Source organism: Osmia lignaria, chromosome 13 (assembly GCF_051020975.1).
Source record: "Osmia lignaria lignaria isolate PbOS001 chromosome 13, iyOsmLign1, whole genome shotgun sequence".
NCBI lineage: Eukaryota > Metazoa > Arthropoda > Insecta > Hymenoptera > Megachilidae > Osmia > Osmia lignaria.
In genome coordinates this window covers 6,393,371-6,411,225 of record NC_135044.1, presented here as the reverse complement: position 1 = coordinate 6,411,225, position 17,855 = coordinate 6,393,371, and the positions used below count along the sequence as shown (strand labels likewise).

Here is a 17,855-nt window from a genome sequence, read left to right as displayed (position 1 = left end):
TAATTGTGATCATATTTAGATTGATTAAAAGTAATTTGGAAAAAGGTAACATAGTTTTTAATTATTAAAAACTATTGTTATGGAATTTAATATTATTATATGGGGTTTCCTCCCACGCAATCGTCATTTTCTTCGAGACTCTCTCGTCTCTAGGGATTTTATGAGGAATTACTTTTAATGTTGTTTTACTGATAAACGTTTCTATACAAACTTCATATTGAAGTAAACTTCATTTTTGACGTGAACAGAGTGAGAACTTTGTCAGTAGAGTAATCAAGAATAAAGTGAGGGGTAACGGCGTGGCGCGCCTTTGACGTAAATAATATTGTAGGATGGTAAGCATTATTAGAAGTTAATTATATTTAAAAAATATTGAAAAGTAGAAATGTAAACTTAACGTGGCAATTCTTTTTTGATATAATATTTTCTAAGCATAAAACGCGTATATTTGTACAACCGTAATAGTTTTGTCACGAAATTAATAGCATTGTTTGTCATAGTTGTAATAAAACAGTTTAAATAAAAGTGTTGTCGACTTTAATAATTAGTTAGAAATTAATATATATTTGTGTTTATATCATATATATATATATAAATAAATCCCTTTGAATCTATGCTTTATTATAATTATGTAGATGTTATTAAAACCAATTCATGCATTAAAATGTAATGGTTGTACAGTTTAGTGTATGTATATTGTTTTTTTGTTTTAGGAAAGGTTAAAAAGTAGTAGTGCTATATTTGTAATAATATCCTTATTGATTGAAACAAATGGCTTTTACGTGCCGGGTGTTGCTCCTGTGGAGTTTAAAAAGGGGCAAAAGATTGATGTTAAAGCAGTTAAAATGACCAGCACTCATACACAGTTGCCATTTGAGTATTATTCTATTCCTTTTTGTATACCAAAAAATGGAACTTTGATTTATAAATCTGAAAACTTAGGAGAGGTATTACGTGGTGATAGGTAAGATTTCTTAATTACTTTTATGTTATTCTTTTAAAATAATACAATTTATTTTTATATAGAATTGTAAATACACCATATGAAGTGCTAATGGCACAAAATAAAAGCTGTAAATTATTATGTCATGGACCATCTAATCTTATGACATGGAATGAAGAAGAGTCACAGCGTGTTATAGAACGTATTCAACATGATTATACTGTACACCTGTAGGTAGATTTATAAGTCTTTAAATTGCGTTAAATGTCCCTTTGTAACAAATTTTATTTGTCCTTAGATTAATTGATAATTTACCAGCAGCAACAAAAAAGATTCATAAAGATACGAATAATGTGATTGTATACCATGGATATCGTTTGGGTGGAATCATGAATGACCAATATTATATCAATAATTATCTTAAACTAAAACTAAGTTATCATAAATATGGAGAGTTAGTACAAATCTCATATATACAATTGGAATTTACACTGCCGTTCACAAGAGAGTATACTTAATTCGCGTATCTCACTAAGCCTGGGAAGAATTTTAACTTATATCCTACTTCATGGTCATACACATGGTGGATAGAAATATACGAACAGAATGATGATGTCGTAAATGTACAAGAAAAGAGAAATGTTGTACTTATTTTTTTTTTTAATATATTCGCAAAATCTAATGGTACGTTGACGATATGAAAAAGGTACTTCACCCAAAGGATAGAACACCCTGTGATTAACAAAAGTTAGAAATCATGAGACCTTCTATCTTCTGGGTATAACCCTTGCTCTATGCGCGCTCGGATTGGCCACTGTTTTTCCTTAATAATTCAAAAACGAAGCTTTTTCGCAAAGGAAAACGTTGTTCAGAATCATCTTAGCTACCACTCCCTTAAGCGGCTTACACTCATTTTGGGACACCTTGTATGTGCTCTCGGCGTCCCGGTCGTCGTAAGAGCGCTTGCGTTACCATAAATTACGGAATGTGTAGATCCTAAATAGAGATGCGCAGCACGAGTAAAAATTTGTTAGATAAAAAGTATGCTCTCTCATGACCAGCATATATATACATACATACATGCATATACAAATGGAGCTGTATTAAATTATAGTCACGTTTATTTTTGTAGAAACGAATTCAGAGTGGTTGGATTTGAAGTAGAAGCTCGATCGGTTGATGTAAGTCAATTAAAGTTTGAAGGAAATACCTGCATATTGCCAACACATGGAAATCCTCAGTTTGTTAATCCAAAAGGAACAAAACTTTTGTTTTTATATTCTGTGGAATGGACAAAATCTGATATAAGTTGGGCAAGCAGATGGGACATATATCTAGGGATGAGTGACGTTGAAATTCACTGGTTTTCAATCATCAATTCCCTTATTGTAATCCTTTTTCTTTCTGGTAAATACATATTTATATATTTTGCTTTTAATTCTTTTGATTGTTTTAAATCGCATAGACACTGGTTTCTGATAAAATAATGTAGGGATTCTAACAATGATCATGGTTCGAACTTTAAGAAGGGATATTGCACGCTATAATGCCGGTGAAAATGATAGTTTAACAGGCCTAGATGAAACTATTGAAGAAACTGGTTGGAAATTAGTTCACGGAGATGTATTTCGTCCTCCGCCACATCCGCGCTTATTCGCTGCTGTAATAGGCAGTGGAATTCAAATATTTTGTATGGCTTTAATAACGATTTGTAAGATTTTATCTTTATAAAAAAAGTATGTCTATATTTGGTTAATAGAATTGTCGATATTTTCATTTTCTTTTATGTTTACAGTCTTTGCTATGTTGGGTATGCTTTCCCCTGCTAGTAGAGGTGCACTTGCAACTTGTGCAATATTTTTGTATGTATTTTCCGGTTTAATCGCTGGATATTTTTCCGCGCGTCTTTATAAGACGATGCGTGGACGAAAATGGAGAAGAACAGCATTACTGGTAAACATAAACTGACATGTTTTACAAATATAATATACTGATGTACTATATTACTATACTGATTGTTACAGACAGCAATGTTTTATCCAGGAATAGTGTTTGGCACTTGTTTCTTTTTAAATTTCTTTATATGGGGTAAACATAGTTCGGGCGCAGTACCATTTGTAACAATGGTGGCATTGTTATGTTTATGGTTTGGTATATCACTTCCTCTTGTATATCTCGGATATTTCTTTGGATATCGTAAACAGCCTTTTACGCATCCGGTTAGAACAAATCAAATTCCTAGACAAGTTCCTGATCAATTATGGTACATGAATCCTGTGTTTGGGTAAGCTATATAAAATTAATAGAATTTGTTCAAACATCATTGTCGTTGTAACAAAACATGCTTTTTTCATATTATTGCAGTACACTAATGGCTGGAATTCTACCTTTCGGCGCTGTTTTCATAGAATTATTTTTCATTTTGACTGCATTATGGGAAAATCAATTTTACTACCTTTTTGGATTTTTGTTTCTTGTCTTCTGTATTCTTGTCATCTCTTGTTCTCAAATATCCATAGTTATGGTCTATTTTCAGTTATGCGGAGAAGTAAGTATTATATGGTCTTTTTATTTATAGATTCTTTCATAAAATATAAATTTATATTTATTATTAGGATTACCGATGGTGGTGGAGGAGCTTTATCGTTAGCGGAGGATCAGCTGTATACGTCTTAGCCTATTCAATTTTTTACTTTATGACAAAACTAGAAATCACGGAACTTATTCCAACACTTTTGTATTTTGGTTATACAACATTAATGGTGCTCACATTTTGGTTATTAACAGGCACAATAGGATTTTTTGCGGCATACGCGTTTATTCGAAAGATATATGCTGCTGTGAAAATAGACTAGTCAAAATTATCTCATTGACAGCGTCAATGATATTCTCCAATAAAAGAGAATAACATTTTTTTTTTTTTTCCAAAGTTACAAAGAATATTTAATTTTTTTAAATTAAATATATAAAACCAAAAATAGTTTGCTTTCAGTTTTAGTAAGGTGATTCAATATGATTACACGTGAGTACAGTTACTAAATGTTCTTTCTAAATATTATATGTAAAGTTGTTCTATTTATAAAAACAAATGTATAAAACTTTATACCAAGAAATGAACATAAATAGTGATTTGACATAATAGTGTATGTTATTCAATCTTATTTAATACACGATTTTTATTTTTAACTTTTTATTAGATTTTAAATCAATACTTCATTATGGTAAAAGTACTTATAAAACAGAGTACTACTCGTATAAATAAGAGAAAAAAGTTTATACATAAAAAATAATATGCATTGTCTATATTAATATTACATCTTTTTTTTAATAATAAAATATGTAAAATACTGATAAATGTAATATTAATTATAGTCAGTGCCAAGTATTATAGTTAATAATATTCGTTTATAATTATTTACTGTTCTATTACAATAAAAACAGCAGCTTTTCAAGTTGTATCTACAAGTTTGTTGATAGATGTATGTGCATTAACTACGAATAATGTAATTACGGTCAATAATATAAAAGTATTTACATTACTTAAACTTCGATAAATTTAGATACAAACTTTATTCCTGATTTGTACAATATTTTTTCACGTGAAATACTTATGATTTATATATAATAACTGATTTTTGATATACATATGAACCTCTGTACTTTAATTAGTATTTAGTAAATATGTAATGTAGTAATATTTTACATGTATTTGTAAACACGATCTTTTGTTTTAATAGAACGAAAGTTTACAGAATAATGCAAAGAAAACTGATATATGTAAAACAAGTAACAAAGTGTTCTAAATTTGATGTTGGTTGTCGGATAATAATATACAATATAAGTATTTTACATGTATTACGGATACTGTAAATAATATGTATATTATTAATAATGTTCTACAAAAGAAATTTAAACTGTTATATTATATATATATATACATACAGATCTGTCAATAATTTAGGATTTCTATTTCTATATACTACTTAAATATTTTCAGTGAAATTTCAGGAAATAATATCGACTTTGTCTTATTTTGCATTTTATAATAAAATATATAAAAAGGCATACTATACTGATGATATAAATTTTAATTTCGGTAGATTCCATGGGCATATAACATTTTGATACAGAATAATTATTGGGAGTAAATACACCCTGAAATATAAGTATTATTTTAAATATACACACGATAACGGTAAAATGGACGTTGTTAATTTACAACTTACTAGTAAGAGCGAAGGATTATCTTTGTTACGCCAACTAAATGATGGTATCGTGAATTCCATTGTATCCTGTCTGTGCATTCTTCTACAACCATGGTGAGTGTGTCCATTAATAATCAATCTTGGATTCAATATATCTAATAACTACAAATGAAGATATATTTTTATAAACATTTATAATTTTCATTATACAAAAATTCTTACAAATTATATTATGTACTTGTTCAGATGCTTCTTTTGACAAACACTCCCATCTTTCTCTAAACTTAATACTTTTTACTTCTTCTGGTGCTTCATCAAGTTCATTACAGACTTCATCGGATTCTCTATACATTGGATAGTGCTATAATTACAATTCAAATATTATATAATTGTACTGTTATTTCTCTATACTTATAAAACACAATTATTTACTGACCTGTAAAATAATTGGTCTACTATATCTTGAAATTGTATTATCATTGTCACAATTATTTCCCAAACCTTTTGCACATTTCAAGTGTGCTAAAAAATTTCATTTATTCATTTGCAAGCTCTGATTCTTATAATTTTTATATCAATAGAAACCTGACTTACCAGCAATTTTGTTTAATGCAATTTCTGTAGGACGACACAAAAAACATCCATCCCCTTCTAGTGCCATACTATTAATTAAAACAAAGTGATTTCCCCTTATACTAATTCTTTTTACACTTGGTGATTTTAAACCATTTACAAATCGTTGATTCAAGTATGGTGTAATTGCTAAATAAGTATTGTTTTCATGAGAAATTTCAATTTATCAATTACAAAAATATCTATTACTTTATAATACCATAATGAAATCCAATGTCATGATTTCCAGCAACAACATAAAGATAGGTGTTTTTAGGTACTGAAAATAATGAATGAAATCTTTCTATATACTGATAAAATTCTGTGGAACTGCTCCATTGTCCTTCATCAAATAAATCACCTATTATATTACAATTAGAATACATTATTATTGTTGTTAGTAATTATTTAGAATTAAAAATCTGCATATTATATTTACATTACATACCTAATATAAAAATGATATCTGGTTTATGAATTGTAACCATAGTTTGAAATGCTCTATACATTTGCCATTCTCTAAACAAACATAGAATATCTATTTTAATAGGAAGAAATGAAATTTGAAACTTTATTACCCAATACATACAAACCTTTTTAATTTATCAAACCAATGTCCATTCTTAGAACCTAATAAATGAGTGTCTGCTAAAAACATTGCATGTACAGGAATTTCATCTGACTTTGTTGGAGTAATTGTAACATCAACTTTATGTGGATCCAACATAGGCCATGCACACTGCAACGTTTAAAAAGTAATCATTTAAAAACCTTGTAATTTCATACTTATTCATATAAGATACCAATATAGTGTACCTGAATAAGCACAAAATAATATACCAAATATTCACAAAATATAAACACACATACTAGTGCTATACCAGCTTCAACTAAATATTTCTTATACGAAAACGTTCTAGTATCTAACATTTTGTATTAGGAAAATGAATACATAAAGTACACTGATAAAACTCAGAATATAGATCTCATTTCAATAAAATTCTAATATAAATACGTATTGCACATTAAACACTTTTTATACCCAAACTGAATACTGATCACTATTATTTCTGTGCATATGATATAGTTTTTTTAAATGCAATACTTTATATTGAATCTTTGAAAAGACCAAAATGTCATATTCCGTATATATATACACATATATTCTTCACCAGAAGATTCTGGATTGTGAATAAAGTAGAAAATTTAGACAGAAGTGGAATCACGTTTTGTTTAGAGCCTATTTAAAAATTCAAACTTATCAGTAAGGCTAGTTATTAGAACAAGCACGGGTATATTTGAGATTACAAGAGCAGTCACTGTATGAGTGCTACTAACACAATCAGCAATTGTATATATAGATGGTAACAGTAATAAACATTTATTTCTACCATATATATTATTTAAACAATAATATATATTTACAATTAGAATCAAGTAACGAAATAATTGAAATTTTCAAAATTATCAACATTTATTTTTTTCACATCCCTTGACTGCCAGCAATTGCAGTTGCAGGGTAAACCTTGAAAGGAGAAGTTTAAAATTTGGTCTGTCAAATGAAACAAAAGAATATTTTTTAAGAATATTTTATATTTTAGTGAAGAATACATGGCCTATATAAAATCATTTTCCTTAGAATATATAAAAAAAATGTTGCAACTGTACGCTTTTAGCGTACATACATACTACCATACCAACAGTAGTTGGACAATCGTGATCGGAGCATGCGCTGATATTCGTTTCTTTAGCCATTCTGAATGTTGGGGTCAGCGGTAATCATTGTTCGTGATTAGTTATATTAAAGTGTTAGGCTATAGTAGTGTGATTTTTAGAAAATTACACGATACGTGTATCGTGGGCGCGTATTGATATTGTATTTGGAATGCGCGGGACATTGAGACTAACACGATACATAACGTTTATTCGCTTCGCCGAGTGATCAATTGTGAAACCTTCTAACGAAGATTTCTACTTGCTTATAAGAGACTACAAAATTACATTTGAGTATATATATATCATATATATAAATATATATATATATATGTGTAAATTTGTATGTATACACACATACGGTGTCGTATTTCATCGTCCAAGTTGAATTAAATATTGGATAATAAACTTTTCTTAATGGAATGAGAGGCGTGTCACGAAACGAGGTATGTGAAATGAACAGAAGTGGTATTACTTATATGTACATTGTTAGATTATAGTAAATGACTTTACAATAGTAGACTATCATAATTGTTAAAACTTAAATTGAACATCTGGATAGTTCTATGAACATGATTGTATTTTTCAAATAAATTTTTGAAAATTAGTTAATAATTTATATAGGAGTGTATTATGTATAGACGTATGTGTATGGACATAAATAAGAGAAGAAAAAATTTTAATCTTATACCGCGAAATTCTTGTTCACGGCAGACATGTCGACATAATGGCGTCAATGTTCTCTACGACTATAGATAACTGGATTCTACATTTTCTACCCTGCATGTCGCAATAAAACATTAAATGAGCCACGTGACCATCTTCAATCACGCGGTATGTTCTGAAAGCCGGGTCTGAATTTGTGCCCTGAACAAGTTTTACTCCATTTCGTGACAAGTGGTAGCCTACGAAGACAAACAAATCGTACACGATAGTATTCCATTCTTCTACGATATAACTGCACTATTGGATTTAAAAATAACAGTATATAATGCACGTAAGAGTTATTCAAATGAAATATATCAGTGTAAAATAAATGAGTGTAATTTAAGAAGTACATAAATATGATTACACATTATTTACCATTAGTGATGAACAGATAACTTATATACCAACATATACATTTGAATCATTTATTTTTTACAATAATATAATTGTAAGAAATATTATACTAAAATAATATTTTTATATTTACAGATAAATGTGTGCTAACACTGGCAACATATCAACATACCCCTTGCAGTTAAGCAGCTAAAGAAGACAAGCATCAAATTTTACTTAAAACCCAGGGTGTGGTTTTAATAGTATCTACCATAAAATGGCAGAGGAGTGTACTGACGTTAAGTCGGCTGGTCCGTCTTCACCAAGGAGTCCACAGAACAGCAGTGCAGGAGGAAAACCAAGCAGTCCTCCTTCTCCTAGGCAACCAAGGCGTATGAAGCTAACACAGCAACAGTTGGAGAGCATGACAAAGGACGAGCTAGCATCCAAGTGGCATGAACAGGACTTGTATGTGGAGTGTCTAGAGGCCCAGGCGGCAGCCCAGGAAGGTACTGAGATCACATGAGTGAGACCACCTTACTCACCACATTTCTTAAACGAATTTATGAATGCCAGAACACAACGGTCTCTTGTATGAGACAAGACTCTTATAGGGACATTAAGATTAGGGACCAAGCGTTTTATTACCAAAGTGTTTAGGTTAATAATAATTCTAAGTTTTTTTATAAGTCTTAAGATTGAAAAATCTTGAAATAAGTAAAATAACATGATAACAGGTGAAACCCTTAAAACCTTTTTTTTATGACATTGATAAGCGAACTGCAATTGTAGAAAATTGATGTATCAATAGAAGTATTGAATGGATCTATTTGGCAATAGATTTTTTAGATACAGGCTAGTGATATAGTAATATTGTAATAATTTCGAAAACTACATTTGTGATGTGTAGTGCGGGTAATTAAATTAACACCAATATGTACAGTGTTTGAAATCTTTTCGGTGAGCAGAAGTGATGTGACGGTCATATATGCCACATATTCAAGAGAATCTATGATATATTATGCAATATAATTCTATCATCCTGTGTTATGTTGCCCTACTCTTGATACTGAGAATCACTTAATGCTTAAAGCAAAGTGCATATTGAAAGAAACAAGTGATATTGTGTGACAAGAAGAGATGACAAGGTTCCTTGAATGTGTTCACTATGAATCATTTCTTTCACTGTAAAAACACACACAGCTTACTTCTAATATGAGCTTGTAAGTGACTGTGCAGTGTGCCACGTATCATTCTACAGTGTGGTAAATCGCACTGCCAGAAGCAAAACAGTGCGTGTGTGTTTGTGTGTACATTGGATATCAAGTTTCCGCTTTGTGAGGATTGAATGAAATACAACATCCTTGCTGGCTCTGAATATACAGCTTAGAAGAGTAAAATCAGGGGCCCTATGTCATCCTTTGGCCCACAAAACACTGTGCCAGGGGTGCGTGACCTAAGTCTTGGTGAAGTACGAAAACCTTTAATTGATGCAGTTACAATCAGAAATTCCAGCTGCTTTTCCCAATCCTAATCATTCTGATCCCAGTCTACATATCTTTAATATTACTTTATATTTAGATATGTCTGATAAAACTCAATAACTTTTAATTATGTTCCTAGACATCCATCCCTGTTTATTCCCATTATGAACACAATTCATGCATGCATTTGTACCTGCACCAAAATTTCCCGATGTCCAAATACCCAGTCTGAAAAATACAAACCCGGTTGAATAAGGCCAGGAGGTCATCTTGTGACAGCATCTGTGTCAGCAACAAGTAGTCTGTCTATTCTCATGGAAGAAAAATAACGTCTACTCTTGGTCTCGGTGGAAGCACAGAGAATCTCACAAATGGCACGATGCAACAACTTCAAATTCAAAGTATGCGTTAATTAAAAATGTCAATTGTCAGGCAGTCAATGTCACATACATATAAAAACATATTTTGTTTATGCACACTTAGGGCAAAACAGTATGTAGTAGACTTTCACCACTATGCTTTATTTCACCAAAAATATACTATTATGATGTATAAAGAAAAGAGTACAGAATATTCTGTACCATTATACTACATGTACATATATATATATATATTTTAAGGTTTTAAGCTTTCTATGTGTCTCAAAAATTTGTATAGTTGTATATCATGAAAACTTGATGTTCTGAAATAAGTGATCTTTTTAAGAAAAATTAGGTGGTAATAATAATTATTGAATTACAATTATATGTATATGTTGATAGAACTTAAAGTTGTGTTTCGGTACATTATCTTCTAGTTTATATTGTGCATAAATGAAAAGGTATCTAAAAATATTTTTCCAAGCCAATAAAAATGTGCATAAAATAATAATAATAACGAAGCACATAGACAGCTTTAAACAATGAAGTTACAACTAAAAGAGGAAATGAAATAATTTTTCTTTATAGGTGAGCTAGCATCATTGAGAGAATCCGAAAATAAATATAGGCAGCAACATGCAGAAGCATCTCACAGAGAGAAGATATTAGTGAGAAGACTTGCTTCTAAAGAACAAGAATTACAAGAATATATTGTACGTGAATCTTTCATTTGTTTTTAATTAGCAAGCTGTTAAAATGATGAAAAAAGTTTCTAACATAAACGTGTAACTTTCGTTTATTTTAGAATCAGATTGCCGAAATGAAAGCTGCTCATGCTCCGTCCACTGCCGCATTAAGATCAGCTTTGTTAGATCCAGCTGTTAATATTTTAATACAAAAATTAAGACAGGAGCTGGTCACTACTAAAGCCAAGTTAGAAGACACACAAAATGAACTTAGCGCGTGGAAGTTTACACCAGACAGGTAGATAATAATTTGTCTTATAATAAAAATAAATTGTAGATACTCATCTTTGAATGTATAATTGCATTTATTTATAGTAATACCGGTAAGAGACTAATGGCGAAATGTAGATTGTTATACCAAGAAAATGAAGAACTAGGTCGTATGATCGCTAGTGGACGAATTGCTAAATTAGAAGGAGATCTCGCACTTCAAAGAAGTTTTAGCGAGGAAATGAAGAAATCGCAATCAGGTATCATTATTTTGCATTCCTGTGGTTTTGTTTTTTATTCCTATTTATATTATGAAATAAGATCAGTTAATATTTTTCTTCCATTACCTTCTTTACAGAATTAGATGAATTTTTGCAAGACTTGGACGAGGATGTAGAAGGAATGCAGAGCACAATTTATTTCTTACAGCAGGAACTGCGTAAAGCTCGCGAGTCGGTTACGTTATTACAACAAGAGAATGCAGCATTGAAAGCAAATTCGAATGAAAATAATTTAACAAACGGCTTATCTCCTCACACACCGCCAATTAAAAAAGAGGAGTCAGAGGAGAACTCAATTTCGGAAACAAAGACTTCGAAATCGATGGAAGATAGTGATATGTGCAAAGGTGCTAGGACTCCACCGTTATCGTCGCAACGATCACCGCAGTGCGAGTTCTCAAATACCGAAAGAACAGAACGGAAACCTAATCAAGCAGATCATAATGATGAAAGCTCAAGTGATTCGGCTGCTTTGATTATAAAAGTTGAAAATGAGGAATTAAGTGATAGGGAAGAAGAACACGAGGAAAATCGAAATAATAAAAGGATATTAAGGAGTAAAAGTCATAATAGAAGTAACAGTAAAACTAATGGGGAAGAGGTGCTAACTAGAACAACGAGGGGTAGGGATAGGACCAAAAGGGACAAAAGTGCACCGGGTAGTGATGATGAAAGGACACACAAGAAAAAAAGAAGAGAGAGCATCCTTTCTCTCGATTACAACGAAGCCGACGACGATGCGTTAGTTCTAACCAATGGTGAGACACTTCAAAGCGATCCAGAATAAAATTTTTTAACATGATTTTATATACATAACACGTGTTACATATAAAACAGGCTTAGCGTGACTTTAGAACACGCAATAAAAATGGATTCTCTATTTTTGATTATTTATAAATTGTAATATGGAAACGCTTATAGTAAACTTTGTTTCGAATAATTTTCCATCATTTTTGATGATACGTATTTGTATATAGGTCTCTGATTTAAATATCTATAAGTCACGTTAATGCCAAGAAAAGTACGTTTAATTTCCTATAATTATATGTACACAAAATTACGTGGCGTTGGAATAAAGGGGTAAATAGTTAAAACTATTTCTTTTGCAATTGAATCGTAATAAAATTTTTAAGAAGTATTAATTATTGTAAAACAAAATGTTTCAATGTTTTTAAACGACTTTTTGTGAATTCGTTAAAATATTGAAACTAAACACATTTTATTAGATCTTTGAGGCAGTTGCAAAGAATATAAACAATAAAATAATAATAATTAGGGCTATGCCTTTTCTATTATGTAAATACACAAATGTTAATATTTGGTACACGACGACGCACATACGTAGATTTATACACGGTTATGTGCGCAATGATTTGTATGTATGTATTGTTTTTCGATTGTGAGACACGCGCGTTGACATTCGTTATTAATGCATAAAATGTGCTTTTAATTGTGTATAATAAAATAAGATCTATTTGTTAGATTTATTAAGATACCTGTAAATTGTACGAAATACAAAAGGACATTACTTTCAGTAAAATATGTAGACTGATCTCATAAATCACATAACATCACATTTGTATTTCTTATGTTTGTTTTTTAAGGACAAATGTACAAAAATATTTACATTGCTATTTTGTATTACCCTTATACAAACATGTTTTTTTATATCATTTCCTGTATAAGAATTAATTAATTTCAGCTTTTTCATCATTTTGATATGTAACTGTTACAAATTTCAACCTATATCGTACTTGGAATATATATTTTCTTTTAATATTATCAATCAAATATAAATAGTACATAATTCAGTTCCGATTATGTTTCATCAAAATTTATTGTTACTGTTGTACAGTGTGTGATTCATTAAAGATCTCTTTTCCAAATATAAATTCGTTTACAACGATACTAATAGATAAATAAAATAATATTTCATTATTAATTTTAACTCTAAAAATGAATTAAATATTATTTGTCTTATTTTGAATAAATGAATCATCGCTCTTACAATTAATCTTTGTCGGTAATGTCATTGTCTTATTTTTTTTGGAGTTTAGATTGTAAATTAAAGTGTTGTAATTGTTTAATTTGTGTCATTTGTGTAAGTTGCTAAACAGGAGATATTGTAAAAACTTAATTTTAACATGTTTTTACGAAAAATCTTTTCCCGCCGAAAACAGTACAAACGGCGCCACCTGGCGGGAACTTAAGAACTAACAAAATAGAAAATTCCCTTTTTTGACAAAATAAGGAACTTTTGGGCTTTTTGAGGCCACCAAATGATTTTACGACCTCGAGTACGTAGAAAAAATTTAAATCTAGAATTTCCTAATTAATCTAATAATCGCAAAAATAATCTTTTGCAAGTGAAAAATAAACAAAATCGTAGTTCTCAAACATGAATGACATGGTTGAATTTATGATAATGTTATTCAGTTCTAAGTTTTATCGAAATTATCAAAGACATTTATTTTAAAATTACAAGATGAATAAAAGCGGTATCAGTCTTGTAACTATTTACTGTCAGTTTAATTGAATGGGGTGCTTCAATTGAAGAAAAAATAAAAAAAATAAAAATGGAAATAAATGAAACTGATGATGATGCTTTAAAAAAAGAGCGTAAGTTATTTGGAATATGTGCTTCAACAACCAAAGAAGGTATTTGCAATTTAATAAATTGTTACATTGCACAACTTCAGATTGCAATATTTGATATGTAGTACATACCTTCACATTTATTTCTTTATATTTTATTGCAATTTTTGTTACATAATTTATTTATGGTAGATCTCATGTAATGTTTATATCTTTTTTTGATTAAAAACAAATGTTAATGTTCCATATATCTATTATGTTATTCTTATAAATAACTAATAAAATAACAAAAAGAATGTGCTTCAGATTTATCAGAGATACTTCATAAATTTCAAGATTATAAACATTCAAAGTTAACAATTGGAATGTTTTTTGAATTTATGAAAGTTGCTTATCAAGTAAATGATAATTGTGAAAGTATAACTGCAATATTAATTGCACAGAACAAACTTGATTGGAGCAAGTTATCAAAAATTAATTTATGGTTTGAAACACCAAATTATGTGACAGATGAAAAATATACTAATAGTAATGTCATGCAGAAAAATAAAAATCCTAATGTAATAGAAGAAATCTTATTTGAAACATATGATATTAATGTTAAAAATTCTATGCATTGTATTGCATCTTCAAATGAACAAGCGTATACTTGCAATCAAAATTCAACAACTAGTTTTGAGAAGTGCAATCAAACTGCACAAAATCCATTGTGTATAGAAAATGCAACAATTACAAAATCTATAGATACAACAGAAAATATTTTAGTAACATTAATGAAGACAACTTTAAGCGATGTTTTACACGAAGGTTTATTGGATTCAGTATTACCATATATGATTCCAAAACCAGTTGTATCACAGCCTATAATAAAAAAATCTATCACAAATACTGAAGTGAGAAGAAGTAATTCATTAAGTAATAATATTGAAGCAAGGGCAATTACAAATATAACACAAAAAGATAAGGAGAAAGATAAAAGTAAACAGAACAAGAAATTAATAGAGTAAGTACATTGAAAATTAAGGATAATTCAAAATGTGATCAATATTTTTAATAATAATTTTTTAATAGAAGTAATAGTTGTTTATTCTATACAGAAATGAAGTGGAAATTCATGTCCATGATGAAGAGAAAAATATTAAAAAAAATTTTCACTGTCCCCAGAAACTTCTCATACAAAAAATGCATTATTTTGCTGATGTAACGGCAGGTCAAAAATTGGAAGAGATAGATATATCTGTACATTGTGACATTACGATTTTTGACTGGTTAATGAGATGGGTTAAAAAGGACATTATAAAAAAGTCAGAATGGCCAGTTTTAGAAACTAGTAATGTTATTCCAATAATGGTGTCTGCATCATTTTTACAAATGGAACCACTTTTAGAGCATTGTTTACAGTTCTGCCATGATAACATGTCTGATATACTAAAAACATCAACAGTTTTATCTAGTTTAGATGATAATCTTTTGACAAGGTAATCATTTATTAAATAACTTTCAGTTTTCATAACAATACATATTGATAATTTTCTTTTAGATTAGTAGAACAATTTACAAATGAAGAAGTAGAAGGATTAAAAGATAAAAAAGATAAAATTCAAAGTAAGTTGTTTTGTAAGTTAATTATGTCTCTAGCTGAAATGATGCCAGATAATAAAAAAGGGCACTACAGTTCCTTAGCTACATTATTTAAATGTATCAAATGTGGTAAAAATATTATTCAATCAGTTTCTAATTGTGTACCATGTATTCCAAGCGCTATGAAAATTGATACTCATGGAAATATTTCTAGTAATCATGTAAGGTATGATAATGATATTTAAATGTAAAATTCTGACTTTTTGAAATATAATTGAATCTATGTTATTTAGGGATTTAACATGGTCATTAAATAATTATATTATTACTCTTCGGACGGAATTACGTTCATGGCGTAAAGTTTATTGGAGATTATGGGGTGATTGCCATTTCCTGTTTTGTACACAATGTAATATATATTTTCCAATACATCAGTTTGATTGGTGCTGTTATCATGCAGAATTTTCACAATTTTTTATTAACGAACAGCAACGACCTATGCCATTCCCTTTAGGCAGATATCCATGTTGTAGCCAACGAGCATATAGATTTGAAGTATTACCAAATTATGAAGGATGCACGTACAGGGTATGTATTTGTAAGTATAATTACATCTTTTATTTAGAAATAATATTCATTTTTATATAATTTTCATGGTTTGAGAAATGGTAATGAAATGTTGCGTTTGTCAAATTTTTTATTTAGCATTTATTTTTTATTTAGGAACATGCTCCAGATGTCAGGACGCAAAGGGATGTAAATATATTAAACATATTTACAGTGTATAAAGAAGTAATAGCTATGGAACCACCACAGTTATTTTTTCCGGAAAAAATTACCCGATTAGTAGCTCGTGATTTATCTCTTCAACCAGGAAAATTAATGTGTAAAGATGTAATGTGGTGGGTTGGCATAGAACTTGCACCACAACGACAAAAACTTGGACTTTTAGGTAAATTAGGATTTTTTTAACACTCCTAAGTATTTGTCTTATTTAAATGATTTTAATTTTAGGAAAAATCTGGAGCGGATCAGGATTCCGACGTTTCTCTCATGTACAGGATATACAAAAACCATTACAAAAAATTCGTCAACAAGTTTCTGTTACAACTGATACTTCTTCTTCGATCTCAGATAGTGAGATAGATGATGGTATAACACCTTATGAAGATAGTAGTATCGATGAAGAATCATGTTGTAGCGAAGAATCTGAAGCACGGTCTTTCTCAAAACCAAAAAATAAGATTAAGAAAAAGTTAAAAAACCAAAACTTATGGAGGTAATAAGCATTTGAGAAATTTATATAATTTTACTACTATTTTGAAAAATTGAATTATTCGATACTAACGCAAACAATTTTAGAAACACCAATCGATTTTGGAATAGCGATTTAAATATAAGACACAATCAAGATAATCAGAGAGATTTTGAGGAAGGAGCAACATCACAAATGATAGCATTATTGACAAAAAGAGTATCTGCCGATTCTTCTTCATTATTAAAATCATCTAACAAACACAATCGAATAAAAAAACAATTAAATGGTATGTATTACAAATGTTATGTTTTAATAAATGTATATAATTTTTATCATAGATAATGTTATTATAATAGGAGGAACTTACATGAGATTGGAGGCAGAATTTCGTGATCAATTGAATCAGAGTTACAAAGGCAAAAATGTGACAGGAAAGTATTTTCTACGTATGAAATCAAACAAATTATAAGTACATGGCATTAAAATAATTTCAATTAAATGTTTTGTTTTACATTTTTTTATTAATATTTTTTATAATTAAAACTAAATTTCGATGTATAACATCTTATATTATCCCCTCGTAAGTAACATTCTTTTTAATATCTTTTTCGTCCCTCGTTTATTTTCTGTGTTGCTTCTTTTCACGCTTAGTTTTCACGCTCAGCATGTAACGTCTCCTCTAATCAAATTTTCTTTCTATTTGACTGATTTAAAAATTTGTCATAGTATTTATTAACGATTTCGTTCATAGAAATCATTCATAAAAAATAACCATATTTTTACAATTATTATATAAACACCTAATAAATACTTATTACATATGTAGA

At 29.6% G+C, this 17,855-nt stretch overlaps 4 protein-coding genes across 8 annotated transcripts; 3 read left to right on the top strand and 1 right to left on the bottom strand.

Annotated features, from left to right (window-relative positions):
- Positions 1–196: 196 nt before the first annotated feature.
- TM9SF4 (transmembrane 9 superfamily protein member 4) lies at positions 197–3,914 on the top strand. Its single transcript, XM_034320397.2, has 10 exons — positions 197–335; positions 714–964; positions 1,027–1,173; positions 1,242–1,397; positions 2,076–2,350; positions 2,436–2,654; positions 2,739–2,896; positions 2,968–3,227; positions 3,308–3,491; positions 3,559–3,914. Exons 1-10 carry the CDS (start codon positions 333–335, stop codon positions 3,796–3,798), a joined length of 1,893 nt encoding a protein of 630 aa, XP_034176288.2. The 5' UTR covers positions 197–332; the 3' UTR covers positions 3,799–3,914.
- Positions 3,915–4,300: 386 nt separating this feature from the next.
- PGAP5 (Per1-like protein PGAP5) lies at positions 4,301–7,322 on the bottom strand. The gene is made up of 9 exons (XM_034320414.2): positions 6,577–7,322; positions 6,354–6,499; positions 6,209–6,279; positions 5,981–6,121; positions 5,743–5,910; positions 5,585–5,670; positions 5,387–5,509; positions 5,170–5,310; positions 4,301–5,098 (listed from the first exon to the last, which is right to left on the bottom strand). The coding sequence occupies exons 1-9, from the start codon at positions 6,688–6,690 to the stop codon at positions 4,937–4,939; spliced, it is 1,152 nt and encodes a 383-aa protein (XP_034176305.2). The 5' UTR covers positions 6,691–7,322; the 3' UTR covers positions 4,301–4,936.
- A 150-nt stretch (positions 7,323–7,472) lies between these two features.
- Positions 7,473–13,183, top strand: fl(2)d (Pre-mRNA-splicing regulator female-lethal(2)D). Of its 4 annotated transcripts, none has more exons than XM_034320406.2 (6): positions 7,473–7,919; positions 8,671–9,023; positions 10,946–11,070; positions 11,163–11,341; positions 11,419–11,573; positions 11,672–13,183. In XM_034320406.2, the coding sequence occupies exons 2-6, from the start codon at positions 8,792–8,794 to the stop codon at positions 12,379–12,381; spliced, it is 1,401 nt and encodes a 466-aa protein (XP_034176297.1). In that variant the 5' UTR covers positions 7,473–7,919; positions 8,671–8,791; the 3' UTR covers positions 12,382–13,183. The 4 variants fall into 4 exon arrangements, with proteins under 4 accessions (XP_034176297.1, XP_034176299.1, XP_034176298.1 ...); XM_034320408.2 differs by lacking the exon at positions 7,473–7,919 and adding an exon at positions 8,099–8,307; XM_034320407.2 differs by lacking the exon at positions 7,473–7,919 and adding an exon at positions 8,320–8,470.
- Positions 13,184–13,782: 599 nt separating this feature from the next.
- On the top strand, positions 13,783–17,771 carry LOC117602060 (uncharacterized). Of its 2 annotated transcripts, none has more exons than XM_076691617.1 (9): positions 13,783–14,252; positions 14,496–15,192; positions 15,287–15,667; positions 15,730–15,996; positions 16,064–16,358; positions 16,494–16,722; positions 16,785–17,049; positions 17,133–17,314; positions 17,367–17,771. In XM_076691617.1, the coding sequence occupies exons 1-9, from the start codon at positions 14,171–14,173 to the stop codon at positions 17,495–17,497; spliced, it is 2,529 nt and encodes an 842-aa protein (XP_076547732.1). In that variant the 5' UTR covers positions 13,783–14,170; the 3' UTR covers positions 17,498–17,771. The 2 variants fall into 2 exon arrangements, with proteins under 2 accessions (XP_076547732.1, XP_034175460.1); XM_034319569.2 differs by having other exon boundaries at positions 13,785–14,252; positions 17,385–17,771.
- The last annotated feature ends 84 nt before the right edge of the window (positions 17,772–17,855 follow it).